The 14,813-nt window shown below is 42.4% G+C and overlaps 1 protein-coding gene across 2 annotated transcripts; it reads left to right on the top strand.

Annotated features, from left to right (window-relative positions):
• Positions 1 to 2,361: 2,361 nt before the first annotated feature.
• Positions 2,362 to 13,721, top strand: LOC112560493 (probable G-protein coupled receptor 19). 2 transcript variants are annotated; one of them, XM_025232392.1, is made up of 4 exons: positions 2,362 to 2,902; positions 3,116 to 3,617; positions 7,414 to 8,352; positions 9,244 to 13,721. In XM_025232392.1, the coding sequence occupies exons 3-4, from the start codon at positions 7,474 to 7,476 to the stop codon at positions 9,601 to 9,603; spliced, it is 1,239 nt and encodes a 412-aa protein (XP_025088177.1). In that variant the 5' UTR covers positions 2,362 to 2,902; positions 3,116 to 3,617; positions 7,414 to 7,473; the 3' UTR covers positions 9,604 to 13,721. The 2 variants fall into 2 exon arrangements, with proteins under 2 accessions (XP_025088177.1, XP_025088176.1); XM_025232391.1 differs by having other exon boundaries at positions 3,116 to 4,426.
• Positions 13,722 to 14,813: the final 1,092 nt, after the last annotated feature.

Genomic DNA, 14,813 nt, shown 5'->3' with positions numbered 1-14,813 from the left:
AGCGGAGCTTCTCGATTTTCAGATTTTATCTTTATTTATTTGGTACCTGAGTCATACGTGCAACAATGTGGGGATAGTGTAAGACATCAAAAGCACGCATTACAAATAAACATAATTTCCTTTTCCTTTAAGGGTGAGACAAGGGCACTTGGATCCTGATCATCCTGTAATGACGTCAGCACCTTAGTGACTTTCCTCTGCCACCCACGCAAATACACTCCTTCATCATAAACGCCCGTTGGTACAAAGGAAGCTAGTGTACACATTTAGTGTGGCTCACGACAATTTACAAAGAGGGAAAAGGGCCTTCATCACGGAATCTTTATACATGTCTGCGGGTTTGTTATCTCAGGGAGTCCCTGGTAGACTGGTAACATGTGTTAGTGTGTCCACGAACTAATATCCCTGGACAAGTGGCAGACGATTTTTTCCCCCCCCCCCCTCACTTAACTGCTAGAACGAGGCTGCGAACCACAAAACTTCCGGTTTTTTCACATTTCAGATTAAATACTAAAAAGAGGCAGGAAACGACATAGCTTCCGGTTTATTCACATTCTTACGGCTGCCGAGACTAATAGCAGATCACTTCGCAAGAGGCCAAGAGTGAGTCTCGGCATACAGACATCAGTCCATAAATACATGGTGTGTCGTGAGTCTTCTTAAAGTTTCGATCTCTACAGTCAGATGTGGTACTAGCTTCGGTGTTGTCTGGAATGGATACAATGAAACCGTAAATCTGAGCGGACAGCATGTATAATAGGCTTCCTATGTGCTGACCAATCTGCGGTCACATGCGGTTGTGCATGGACGTAGATATATATAGGTGGAATGATGTCTTTCTGCCGAGACTCACTCTTGGCCTCTTGCTAAGTTCTCCGCGGTCAGTCTCGGCAAACCAGAAGACCTTACTGCCGGAAGAGCATCGCGAAGATGGAATTTAACGAGACTTTTGATGTCAACAATATAATTACCTTAAGTGCATTGTTTTGTTTTTTTTACACGCCAAACTTGTGCCTATTTCGAAAACAAATGTATTTGCTTCACTAGTCTGACATCTTTCTTACGAAATAATAATAATATGAAACGCACATAAACACGGAGATATACAATCACTGAAGTGTTCGCATAAATGCTTCCCTTTGCTCTCTCGCTTTTATATAAAATCCCCTTTTATTTATTATTCTTGATTTAAAAAGTCTGATACTGGTTTACAGCATAACAAAACATCTTAAATCATCTATGTGTCGGCGAAGGGGTACGTGAACTAAAAGCACTGATGTTGATCTTGGTCTATTCCTATACAACGATCTTTTTAAAACAATAAGAAGAATATTTAATCAATACACTTCTCAAGTAATTTAATGAATGACGCGATTATTAATAACTAAATTAGCTTTTTTTCTGGGCATATCTTCGGCCATTTGAAAATTGTCTAAGCCTTTATAGTTGCAAACTAAAACATGTATAGGACAGAGAAGAGTAAGAAGTTAATAAGTGAGCCAACAAGTTCAGTACCTTTTTAAATGCATTATTCTTCAAAGTGCCTTGAATAAATCTTGGCTCTGAATGGCTTGAAACTTTTGTCGGAACGGCCTATAGCATGAATGAGAGCCGCTCGCCACTTGTCATGCTCTGCCGATATACCTGCCCTCGGAAGAGAAAAAAAATTTACACTGAAAGATTTGACATTTGCACAGTTGCATTCTACCATGCAGCAGTATAAACCTACCTTTCATGTTGTTACTCTTGCAGACTTTGCTGACTTAGTCATTGAAGTTATTCGCTAAACCACGGTAGGCTTAACCTGAAGCGTTGGAGCCTAAGTAGCCTCGTTCTACTAGTTGACTGAAAAAAAAAAAAAAATAGTCTGCAAGCAGTCCAGGGATATTAATAGTTTGTGGTTGGTGTAAGCCAGAGACACGTACATAGCCATAGGAAGTTTGTAGTAAGTTTATCGTTTCTTGATTCAGACTAAGGCTATAAGGAACGTGCCTTAAACACTATTTTTTGTTTAATACATTTAAATCCTAAGATTTTTTTAAAACAATGTTGTTTTGAACACATTTACATTGTGCGTTTTAATTGTTTTATGAGGACGGTAGTGTAATTGAAATGGGAGGCGAAGAAAAATTTGGATGTTCCTTCGTCTATCCCTAATAGTTATGTGTTTAATTCCCGTGAAATAAATATGCACAAGACGGCAAATAACTTAATGACCTTTCACACCTGGATAACAATAAAGCTTAGAGTTAGAAACGTAGCAATTTTAGTTGGTTTGTGCATGCGCACCCGTGGATTTTCCTAGGCGTTCCCCGATCGAGGGTCGGAGTGTCAAGGCCGCGCATGCAAATGTGGACCGAGCCGTGCTGCGGTGAAACGGGTGACAGCTCGCACGCGCGGAGCTCGCCTGACGACCGGCCAGCTCTCGGGAGGTCAACGGTTTAGTGACGCAGAAAAGGCCGGCGCGATGGAACTTCGCCCCCAGAGCTACCATGCAGCTCTTACGGGTGTTGTGTCCCCCTGTGTCTCCCTCCCCTTTAGTTTTTCTTTTCTTATTTTTATTTTATCTTTGTCTCTTGCCTGTGCACAAGGCAGATTTTTTCCTTCTCTCTTTTAAGTGTGGGTGTGCATGTGTGTGAGAGGTTTTTATTAGTATTATTTCATGTGTGTAATAACATTTGTTGTTTTGGACCGTTCATTTTGTTTTTGTGGGTTTTGTGTGGTCTGGGCTCTTCTGTGGTTCGGCTGGAACGTCGCGCGCCGTCGTTGGCCGAGCGAGTGGGTGTGTGTTTGTGCCGGCTGCTTGAGCGGTTGCGAGCGTGCATCCGGCGACAACCTCCATGTCTGTTGGGTGCAGCGTACCGGTGCGACAGGCGATCTCTGGCAGCGGTAGCGGCAGCGGGTTTGTAGCAGTTTTGCATTCGTTTGACGGCACAGGAGCTAATTAAGCGGAAATAGTTTCACCGCGTGCTGCAGAGACACGCATTATCTTACAGGCCATAGTTACAGTTAAAGCATGACTTCTCAGATCTTTGTGTCGATAAGTTTGTTTTGTAGCCCAAACATTGTTCAGATACAGCAAAGAGCTTTGATATATTTCTTGATTCTCTTCCAGTTCGCTGTGCATCGTCATCCTCAACAAGAGGAGAATTAATGAGGGCGAGAAAAAGATAATGGTAAAGAGAAAGAAGATAGACGCTGCACGAGGAAGGAGAGACAAGCCCACGCGGAGGAACGGACATGGGTCAAACACAAGCCACAACCACGACACCAGCATCAGGCCAGTCCACATCAACAACTACAACAGCAGCCTAACAACTGATGCTGGAAGTTGTGATTCCTTGGTGCACTCGTTATTTTTGCCTCCGCGCGCACGCCAGCTGCTTCTCCTAGCTGCCTGCGCGCGTGCGGGTTTCGCGTGAGGGCTCGCGCAGTCAATAAGCCTAGCTTTGCCATGACAACGCGATTTCTAGCAGCGCCTGACACGTCAGTCGCAGACATCGAGCAGGGCTGCTGAGCTCATTCAATGTGGGTGGAACGTGGCCTTCAGGCGTCCGCAGCTCTCTGTGACATGGATCAGTGGCCAGCGTGCACCTGTCACCTACAGTAGAAACAAGGTACGCTATACACCCTCTACCTGCCGATGTCAGGTCACAGCGTTGTGGGCAACATATACCGGGAACTTCCTAAAAGTTTATGAATGAGAATTTGTGCAATATGTTGCTGATCACGTTCAAGGTGGTCACTTCGTATTCAACACATCACGGTGCTTAAAGGACTGTCTACCTGCCAGTGTCTTCTCCAACCCCTAATAAAACGACAAATTAGAATCATCGTCTGCCAACGTATCCATAACTTCATTTACCAACATATCCCCATCAGAATAGGTCAACTTATCCATAAAATCATCTGCCAACATATCTACGTCAGCATCTTCAAAAGTATCCACATCATCAGCATCGGTCAGCTTATCTGTAACTTCATTTGCCAACGTATCCACATCTGCAGCTGTCAGCATAGCCGCAACATCGAATGTGCTTCAGCTGGAGAAATGGCTGCAGATTACATCCAGGAAATATTTTCAGTGGCAGCGCAATGCAAAAATAACTCTTTTGTCTCCTACGGCGGGAAAGACCAAAACAAGTGTTACATCCCGATGTTTCTGTGATAATTATCGTTATCTATTTATAGCGATAGACTATGGTTTTATAGCTGAGCAAAAAGAGAGCGGGCTGTTTTCTACAGCAGTGGGACGATGAAGACCCTAGGAGTTGTTACCACAGCCGTCGGACTAAGTCGATGGGGTTGGAGACTAACCTCATGAAACTAATCCTATTACTCAGACAGAAAACAACTTGTTGACACTGACAACGCATCTTTGCCACGAGGACCATGAAAGAGCAGGATCTATTGCCTGCAGAGGGAGGTAAATGAGTGCACCTACCTTCCGGTTTCCTTTACGTCTAAGCCTAAAAATTATGTTGAAGCAGGAGGGGGGGGGGGGTTGTAACGAAGATTTTCTTCTTCTGTCGATAAATGACATAATTCCTAACATATATCTACTGATAAAAAAGCATGATCCATGTTATGACTTTGTATGTCTGTCACTCTGTTAGTCACTCTATCCCTGTCTATACCCTTTCCATATTTTTTCTTTCTTCTTTGCATACATCAGTACGTTCTCTACCGCTCCTCTCGCTTGCTATCTCTCACTCTCAACTGCGCAACCTGTATAAGTACATAGTGCATACAACTTCATAATTATATGTGTTGAAAGAGAAAGAAGGGAGACACTGTGCATCAAGGAGGTGAGAACGTATAAAAACATATAGAATCTTTATTTTTCACGACACAGGACGTAGCCATGAGCTACTGCGCTTGTTTTTCTATAAATAGTATTAAACTTCGTTCGCAGTGGTAGCTGTCAACTCAGATTAAATAATAAATAAGATCGCCCGCTTTTGTACGTGTTTCTGGTCAGGAAACAAATTAGGACCAGGCAAGATGTTTAGATAACGAGAATTTATGTACACACATCTTTGTTAGTCGTTGCTGAATTACGCACCGATAACATACAGCTTTTTTTAATTAAGTTGCTGATAGAGCCCAATCGGAACTTTAAATATGACCATTATCCACAGAATCGTCTCGCATCTGGAGAGTTCTGTCCCTTCACCTAACAGGCTGAGGGGATAGGCTCTCCTTGATATTGTTTATGTTTTGTGGTCGTGCTTCGATTTCGATAAAATTGTTGGACTTTCATGTTTACATGTGTTTCTGCTGCTTTTTCTTCCTCTTCTTGTTTGCAACAGGACTGTATATAATGTATCTAATGTTAGTTTGAAGTGCGAACTGTTTGGACCTATTGGCTGCTTTCTATTCCCGCCATCTTCACTCGCTTTGGCAGCGGCTTTGAGCTGCATTGAATAAGCTGAAGTGATGATCACCCTCTTACAGTTTCATGTGATAACATTTCTCCATTTTCTCAAGATTACTCAATATCTTCCCAGTATCCTCCTGATGTCACTAACCTAATTCTTCTCTGGAGTCGTTAAGCTACATCTACAGTGATCACCCTTTACTGCCGGAACGCAGCGAGTCCTCGTGTTGTTCTTCCTTCTACATCTTTGTTACTATTTTGTGATCTTGTTCTACATCTTTGTTACTATTTTGTGATCTTGTTCTACATCTTTGTTACTGTTATGTGATCTTGTTCAGCGCAATAGGTTTCCCTTTGGATGAGATATTGTGCTTTATAAATTCTCATTATTATTGACAACCTTTCCCATAATGCTAGTCCTTTTGCAATATCATGTTACTCTCAGCTCTTGTTCTTGTTATATGGCTCCTCTTTGTGTTTCCTGTATTTGATTTTATTCGGTTGTTTATTCTTTTATAGCTCCTATGCTATTTGTTTTCCTGTCTCTCGTATGCTGTCCATGTTTCGTTCTTCTTCTGAAGAGAATACTCCTTAGGAGTATGAGCATGTTAACATATTAACGAAATGTTACACATGTTGCTCATAGCTTTTAAATCCGGGTTTGTAACGTAGGCAATGAAGTGAACTTGGGCTTTGGAATTGATGCGTGGACGAATACATATACAAGGGTCAAGAACAGCTGAAGGGATTCCGTAGGGAAAAAGAGGAGTGGTTCAATATCGGTGGTACACAACGGTGTTGCAGTAGCCGGGTCAGGTGTACCCGGGGCAGCGGCTGTGAAGGGGCCCGCCCTTGGTCAGTGGATTTTTTCCTTCTTCTTTTCCTTTTCTTTTAAAGAAAGGCTGACGTAACATTCCTCACTCTAGTAGCGGGATACTACAGATTTGATTCTTTACCATTAGTTTTCCTCATTTACTTATCATTCACGTATAAACATGTTATTGTTCAAGTAGTGATGTAGATCCTAGTGCATTTGTCCTAGTGTTAGCAGTCTATATTACGTTACTAAATGAAATTGGCATATTGGCAATTAGATATTGGCAATCGAGTTGTAAGGATATTATTATATACTGGGAAGATAATTTACGATTACAAGGGGGCCGGAGAGATCGTCTACCCCGGGGCTCGTGCTGACTCTCGGCGGCCATGTGCAGTAGCGTTTGTTACTACATACAACACACTTCCACCGTTAGATTTCTTGGTGATAATGGATCTGCCCATACGAATGGAGTAGCCAAACCCGCTGGTATAATTATTATAAACTATTGTTACTGCCGGTCTCACCCAACCAAGTCTCAGTGAAAAGAAGGAGAAACGCTTTTTTAAACTCCCGCAGAGAGCTAACATGTACCTCCAGTTCATCGACTTTGTTGCGGATGAGCTAAACATTAAAGAGTGAAAAAATTTATACCTGTCGTTAAGGTCAAATTTCCTCAGCCTGAAATCCTTCCCTCCTATCTCTTTTCTGCTGACTTTTCCCATGGAATGAGGAGTCTTGAGGTAAGATTTTAGCAGGAAATTCGGAAGTATCGACATAGAGGGTAGCCAAATACAGTGGGGAAAAAAGGCATTCACAAGCGTGCGAGAAAATATGGACCCCATCCATTTTGTCAGCCATTTGCAAACGAAGGCCAGGATAATGAAAAAAAGTACAAGAGCTGCAAAATCAATTAAGCACACTGCGTGACCTCGTCCAGCGTCAGAGGGACCTTGGGTATAATATGAACTGTACTGAGCAGTTTATAGTCTAGTTCTTGTTCTGCTTATAGCTTTTTATTTTTCCGAATGTTCTTATGTTTGGTCTTATTTTTGTTCTCGCTTTGTTTACAATCTTGTTCTTGTTTTCTTTTGTCTTCATCCTTTTTTCTCGTCTTTCCATACTTTGTGCCGTCAGCAGAAGACAATGAGAAAAAGTATATCTTTGAGAGACACAAATCATGATAACTGTACGAAAGTTGACTTGTTTTCCTCAGGCAAATTCTGTCACGAAGGCTGGCGGACGTAGGACGCAAGTCACGTGACGATGTAACACGATGAACAACAACAGCAGCAGCACCAATGACCCGCAGCACAACACAGACGGCTTGGTATCGGGGTTGCTAGGCAAGTCCCGCACGTCAGCGGTGGTTGCAGAGACCCTAACGCTGGGGGTGCTGTGGCTGTTGTCGTTGCTGGGCAACGTGCTGGTGTGCCTGGTCATCCACCGCAGCCGTCGGATCCAGTCCACCACCAACTTTTTTGTCGTATCGCTAGCCATGTCCGACCTTTGTCTGTCCGTGATCTGCCTGCCTTTTGTGACGGCACGGGTCATCGCGGGGTCATGGCTGACAGGCCAGTTTCTGTGCAAAGTCATCAGGTTTGTGCAGTTCGCGGCCCCAGCGGCCGCCATCTTTGTCCTCGTCTCCATCTGCATTGACCGCTTCTACACTATCATATATCCGTTGAGCTTCAAGGTGACGCGGAGCACGGCCAAGCGCATGATCGCCTGCTGTTGGGTGGCCGCCGCCTCCCTCTCCTCCTTCTGCTTCTACTTCTTTCAGGTCCTGCAGCCTACATCTTCCCAGGCCTCAGCAGTGACTTTCAGCTCCAGCCCGCTCACCACCTCAGGTAGCACCTTCGACCCGAACGCGGAGACAGTGTACGTGTGCCCGACGTTCGTGCCTGCCTGGGAGTGGTCCGGCAAGACGTATGGACTTGTGCTGGTGCTGTGCCAATTTCTGTTGCCTACCTTAATAACAGGGGTAGGTTACTCGCGGGTGGTCAGGTATATATGGACTACAGGCGCACCTGGAGTGCGAACTATTCACCGCACTGCCAACCCAGTGCCCCGCACCAAAGTAAAGGCTGTAAAAATGTTGCTGATAGTCACCTTGTCCTGTGTCATCATGATGGCGCCCATCTACATAGCGCAGGTCAGTGACTTCCCCTTCTTTTTCACATATCTCATGTTAACAACGTAGCTAGTGTCTTGAGTACCATGTACAAATCATCAGTAGTCCTGTGTCATAGAATACTATCACTTGTCAGCCTATTTCTTCTCCTGCTTTCTGAGCTTTTTCTTATACTTCGCGTGCCGGTGTCACCCTCTTTTGCTTGTCAAGTACACATAATCACGTAAATTTGTTCCCAGTATCTCTTTCTCATTACCGCCTCAGTCTCTTCCTGTCTTTCCTCTCTGGTTTTGTATGTTACTCACTGCAGTGTCTTCTCGTCCAGCTTGTGATTTTGTTTTAAACAACATTTGCACCTTTGTTCCAATACTTTTATGTTTGTGACATTGGGAAATTATTTGTTGGTGGTAAATCCCTTGCTGATTAACACTTAAAATTACCTCGCTATGTAATATATGTGTGGTCGAATTTTGTATTCGATTTTTCACCTCCTTTCCATTGTCTTAGAGGTCTGTAATTTTTACCAGCTACTCATTTTCGGTGACGATACAATATCAAATCATTTTCATCAGTTCCCAAGTAGTAAAATATATTCACTACCCGAGTGCTGGTTAGCTTCGAAAAATCCCGTCATATATAAGAGAAAAGAGTTTTCTCTAAAAATAGCCAAGTGAGCGAGAAAACACAACGGTCTTCTCCGCCATCTTCTTTGTGACTCTCTCAGTGACATGCCTCAAAATTTGTGCTTTTTCGATTCGATTCACCTAAAATCTCTTCATCCTCATCGTCATGTGAAGGGGGCTCATCGAGTGTTGTGTTGTATAGGTGTAATACGTCGTGCGTATGCAAGGTAAGTGTACGTTCGTCATATTACAAGGATGTTTGACACTGTGTGTGTTCCCCCTGTTGCAGATAGTCTACTCTTTCCAGCCACTTCACTATCTGGATCGGACTGTCTTTATCTTGGCTTTCTGGCTGCTCATTGGTACGGGTGTGTCCAAGCCGTTACTGTACCTCTACTACAACGCCAACTTCAGGCGGGGCTGCAGGGAGGTGTTTTGCATGTCGTCCATGAAGTGCTACCGGTCCAGTACGTACACCATTACCACCACGTCTTCGCTGGGAAAGCGTAACTACGTGGGCGTAATGGAGTTAAGCAGCGACGGCCAACGACTGGCCTGCGGTTCCCCGACGAAGGCCTTTAACAGGGCGCTGTACGTCGAGAAGAGTGCGTGGCCCTTAAACGGCAGCTTTTCTTCTTCCTATGTCTGAAAACCTCTGTAGCTGACTGAGCGTCCTCTCCTTTATAAACACTTACTTCAAATGATGAAATGCAATTTGATCTGAATTGTGCATTTTTAACTGCATTTAGCAGCGTCGTACAGTGAATTTTGTATTCTCGCAAACCGGTTTTCCGGCTGAACAACAGTAAAGACAAGAAACCAGACCAGCATGTATGTTGGGACAATACTGCCTACAAGATGACAGCAGTGTATGAAAAAATGTCAGCAATGCTTCACACAACTTTCACAACTTGATCACAATGTCACAGGATACGACCTTTTTTATCGCCATCCAGCAGATCACTGGGAACAGTACCTCCCAAACGACTAGACTGTGGCCTGATTAAATGTCAAGTTGTTTTTTGTTTTTTGATTTGTTTGCTTTTTGTTTTTGTTTTTTTACTGCATTCCTGAGATATGTTTATTTGCTTGACTAAATGACCACAAAATGTGCTTTCTTTGCCAGTAATGGCTTTGTTTAGGAGGTTTTAAACACAAATCTTACAGCCGATCTTTATTTGCAAGCACCCGCATGTATAGTATGACATCGTCAAACATAACAGGTGTGAGTCTCCGCATAAAGATCACAGGAACGACTGAACGGCAAAAGGATTTTCTGGATCTGAGCGTGTGAATAACCTTTCAGTTACCTTCTGTTGGCCCCGCGCGCCTGCTGATGGGACAGTCAGAGTGACTGTGGGAAGCTGGGTACTCGAGAACTACTTCACGTTCAAGTGATATCAAGTCAGGCATCATATTTACTCTGCCCGTCAGGCAACAGAAGAGAGACCAGACGGCTTTTGCAATAACAACAACCCACAAGTGCTCGCACTCAACACACACATCATTCACTCGATCATTCGATCACCTGCGACGAGCAACAAAGCCAGCCGATTTTCAGTGGACAAAAGGACATGCTCGTGTTGATCATACAAACAAAAGATATAATTAACAGAACAAATAAAAAAGTTCAAAGCTCTGTTCTAAGTATTCATGTACAGCTCCGAAAAGTCACAAACTGTGGCATGTGAGAGCGCGAGGGCATATACAAAACTTTAACAATAAAAGTAGAAGCTAAATAACACGGCGACACATATACAGAAGTAGGTGCACCCTAACTGACAGCCCAAAACTAAAATGTTTTTATACTTCTTTTTTATTTAGCGATAACAAGAAAAATATTAATTTTTCTTTTTTCTTTAAAAGTTGTAAGATGACATACATTGTTCAAACGCAAATAGTGATTGCTTTTTCCCAGATAGATAAAAAATATCTAACTATGAGATTCATGAAATTAACCGAATGAAAATTTAAGCGTTTATTTTGTTACAAAAGATGAGAATATAGGCGTGTGGGAATGTGTTCGCTATATCATTAGATAAATAGATATTAAAACTGTGGGAGAGGTATCATTAGACAATTATCTGTTAAAACTAATGGAGATATGCGTTGATAAATATGAATGTCGTTTAGGTTTAGTATACCTCTCTCGTGGTTATTTCTTTATATCAAGACCGAATTATTATTGATTATTAATATTATCGCGTCTATTATTGTTACTTGTCTACTCAAATCAGTTCTTCCTTTATATTTTTATTGTCAAGCCGTTTTAAATTGTAATCATGATATCGTTTTTGACTAGGTGTGTATTTGTTAGATCGGCACTTACCTGATAACTGTAAAACAAAACGAGAGCTACTAAATGAATTCTTCGTTGACTGAATTTGTGAAAAAATATTAATGTTTGATAAATTTTGCTTGCAACACGACTTGTCAGTAATTCAACAGAAAGTTGTAGTGTATCTGTTTTAATCACTTTTAATTCATTTTATTTAATGATTTTTTTAAAGTGTCCACATGCAACACTTTAATTAGAAACTTCTAAGCCAATTGTTGATATAACAGGTAAAAATGATAATAAAAAAATCAACAATCTAGTAAATTTTGCCAGTGAAAGTTTGTCTCAGCTTAATCCTATTGAAATCCTCTGCTATTCCCTTTAATAAAGACTTTTTTGGGGAAATGATGATGATGATGTATTTATACAGCGCACACTTTTGCTACAGTAATTCACGACGTACACAATAAAGAGCAAGTGAACGCATGCGCAAAAACGCCTACACACGCACAGACACACACTATGAGAAAAGTTTTAAGCGACATTTTGAAAGAAGAGAGAGAAGGCTTCTGGCTAATATGAAGTATACATATAGGTCATCCAGGTAAGAAGACAAACAGCAGAAAAGAAATGGAGACTAAATGTAAGAATTCTGTTTCGAGGAACTAAAAGCCTGAGGAGTGGAGAAAAAGAGGTGGTGTGGCGATATAAAGGTGAATTAAACAGGTAGATGGGAGAAGAGCACGAACTTGTATTACTGGACTGCTTGCAGACGATTTAACTACTAAACCGAGGCTGGTGTATAAAAAGCTTCCGGTTTAGTCATATTCATGGTCGAGACTAACAGCGATTTCACAAGAAGCTAAGGGTTGGTTTCGGCAGACAGCAGTCCACCTATACACATCTGTGATGAGAGTCATTGAGACACTTGTTGAATTTATGTGAAATGCGTTTAGAAACTGAGAGCCACTGAAGTGCAGTAAAGAGAGGGGTGAACCAGTTTTATTCTTCCTGAAAATAAGACGGGCTGCGTTGTTTCGAACACACTGGAGAATATAGATTGCACAGTCCGGAAGGCGAGGAAGAGCATACTATAACTTGTAGCATTCTGTGCAAGAAAGGACGACAGCAAGCCTCTTTGTTTTGATCAAGCTTACATATTATCTTTAAAACGTCATCTTCTTTCTTAACGTCCTCCTTACATGCTTCAATACTGGTTGACGTCACTCTTGTGATGTCAGTTTCTATTACCTCAGCAGAACTCTGACCTTACTACTGCTTGGCAGTTAAAAAAAAAAATAGATTATTCAGGAGGCTGGATCGTAGACAAGAAATATGAGAATCAAGTCTGCGCTTGTTGACTTGCGTATATCCTCAATCTAAAGCAACGGGAAGAATGTTACGAGGAAAATGGACCGTATGTAGAGCAGAAAGCGTTGAACACCTGAAGGGTAGTAATGATTTAAATCAGCAAACGAAAGCACAGGAATCGAGATTGTGTAGATATGGCGTTTGAGACCGTTAGACAATAAAGAAGACAAAAATGGGGCTCAGGCTCAGGAAATAGCGCAGAATAGTGGCAGACGAAACGCAGCGAAAAGCACAGAATATCAGAAGTCAGCAGACACCAAACGATGAAAGCCCAAAGGCACTACAAGAAACAAAAGAGAAAGAACCAGGATAGCTAGTCGCCTACAGACTGTACTCTCATATTCTGTGGTGTAACAATCAGCTGGACCACGAACTTATAAATACACTTCCATGGCTGTACTGTAGCTTAAGGGGTTTTGACATGCAACGATACTGTAGATAAGTCACAGATAGGTATAACATATTGTAGACACAGGACCTCGCAAGTATATCGTCGGTGTCTAATCGTCCACTCTTCATTTCATCCATCTGCTTCTCAGTTTTGTGCAGGTCTACCCCTAACAACCTTTCGTTGAAGAAGTGACAGCGTACAATCCTAGACCTTCTCGCACCTTTTGAAGACAGTGGCGTATCTATTCTGCAGATTTTTTTACGGGCTTCAAAGGCGTAGTGGTAGGTGTAGATTCCAGGGTTACACGTGAGAGTTTTCACCTGGGTCCCTTAAGGGTCTCTCTTCAAAAGCCCACCAGGTCCCAAACCGGTTTCTCACAGGGGTCCCTCCTATTTTCTTTAAGGGACCCATGAGTTCTCACAAGATGGGTGTGTGTACGTGAATGGGAAATATGCTGCCCTTTACTTTAATTGGAAGAAGCCGGTTTCCTTTGTTCTAGGGCACGATTACATTCGGCCTTTTACCAGTGCCTGCAAAAGTTATGTTGACACCTGTCCCTGCCTCTGTGGAGAAATCCCCGACGATCAGTACAAACCGCCATTGTGAAAATATTGCACGTGCGTGTATTAGCGCTTTCTCGGGTTACTAAAAATAGATTGTGACGTCACGCAGCAGAGCATCATGGGATTGCTTTGCGGGCAAACACTGCACGTTGTTCTTTCTGTTTACGCTACGGCGACTGACAAAGAGCGAAATTTTTAAAATTAATCTCTGAAACAATGCTGAAAACAGGAGGAACTAAGCACTGCTGTTGGGGTTTATGTAAATCGGACTCCAGATATCCAGAGCTGTTACCGGAGGGGACGTTTTTTATTCCATTTCCAAAGCCTGGTAAGACCAGTGACAAAATGACCCATGCAGTGGGAAAGACAACAGGCAAGTTCAAGACTGAGAAAGCAAAGCGCTGGCAGTTTTTATGTGGGCGATCTGATTTCCAAAATGTGGAGAAAATAACCAGGAGCACATATATCTGCTCTCTGCATTTTCGTGGTAGAAAAGGCCCAACATCTGAGAACGACGAACCAATATTTAGCGACGCTTACAGAAGAGGAAACAAAAGCGACAGGGACGTAAAAAGAAGGCTCCAGTTCAACGTGGCGACCAACCTGCACATTATCAACGGGACAAATGAGAAGAAAACTGGTCCATCCAGGCGTTTTACCCCAAAAGAGGAACTGTTCATCACACTTCTAAGGCTGCGAAAAGGACTTTCACTGAAAATGATTGCCTACATGTTTGACACATCTGAATCGTTTGAGAGCAAATTTTTATCAGTTTATGTTCCTACACTTCAAGTCTATGAATGTCCCTATATTCCCAACAAAGGATATAGATAAAACATCTTTGCCAAGAGTGTTTAGACAGTTTAAAAATGTCAGATACTCTGTAGACTGCACACAATTCTTTTGTCAGACACCCAGGATTATGGGCAGCAAGGCAATGTGTATTCCTCTTACAAGCACCACACCACAATGAAAGGACTGATTGCAGTCATCCCTAATGGTTCTGCATGTTTTGTTGATATATTTGAGAAATGTGGCATTCTACAACACATTGAACAAGGAGATGTTTTGCTTGTGGACAAAGGGTTTAAAGTGTAGGATTTGCTTTTGTCGAGACCGGCTACTATAAAAATCCTGCATTTCTAGGTAAGCGAGCTAGCCTGTCTGCAGAACAGGAGATGGATACAAGGAGGGTAGCCAAGGCACGAATTCATGTAGAACGCTTTAATGAAAGACTGAAAAAGTTCATGCTTCTC

Source organism: Pomacea canaliculata, linkage group LG3 (genome assembly GCF_003073045.1).
Source record: "Pomacea canaliculata isolate SZHN2017 linkage group LG3, ASM307304v1, whole genome shotgun sequence".
NCBI classification, from domain to species: domain Eukaryota; kingdom Metazoa; phylum Mollusca; class Gastropoda; order Architaenioglossa; family Ampullariidae; genus Pomacea; species Pomacea canaliculata.
This window is presented reverse-complemented; position numbering and strand designations above follow the sequence as displayed.

Coding starts and splice junctions, on each gene's coding strand:
- LOC112560493 (XM_025232392.1), top strand. CDS start 7,474: ATGAACAACAACAGCAGCAGCACCAATGACCCGCAGCACAACACAGAC. Junction 8,353..9,243: donor CGCCCATCTACATAGCGCAG/GTCAGTGACTTC, acceptor CCCCTGTTGCAG/ATAGTCTACTCTTTCCAGCC.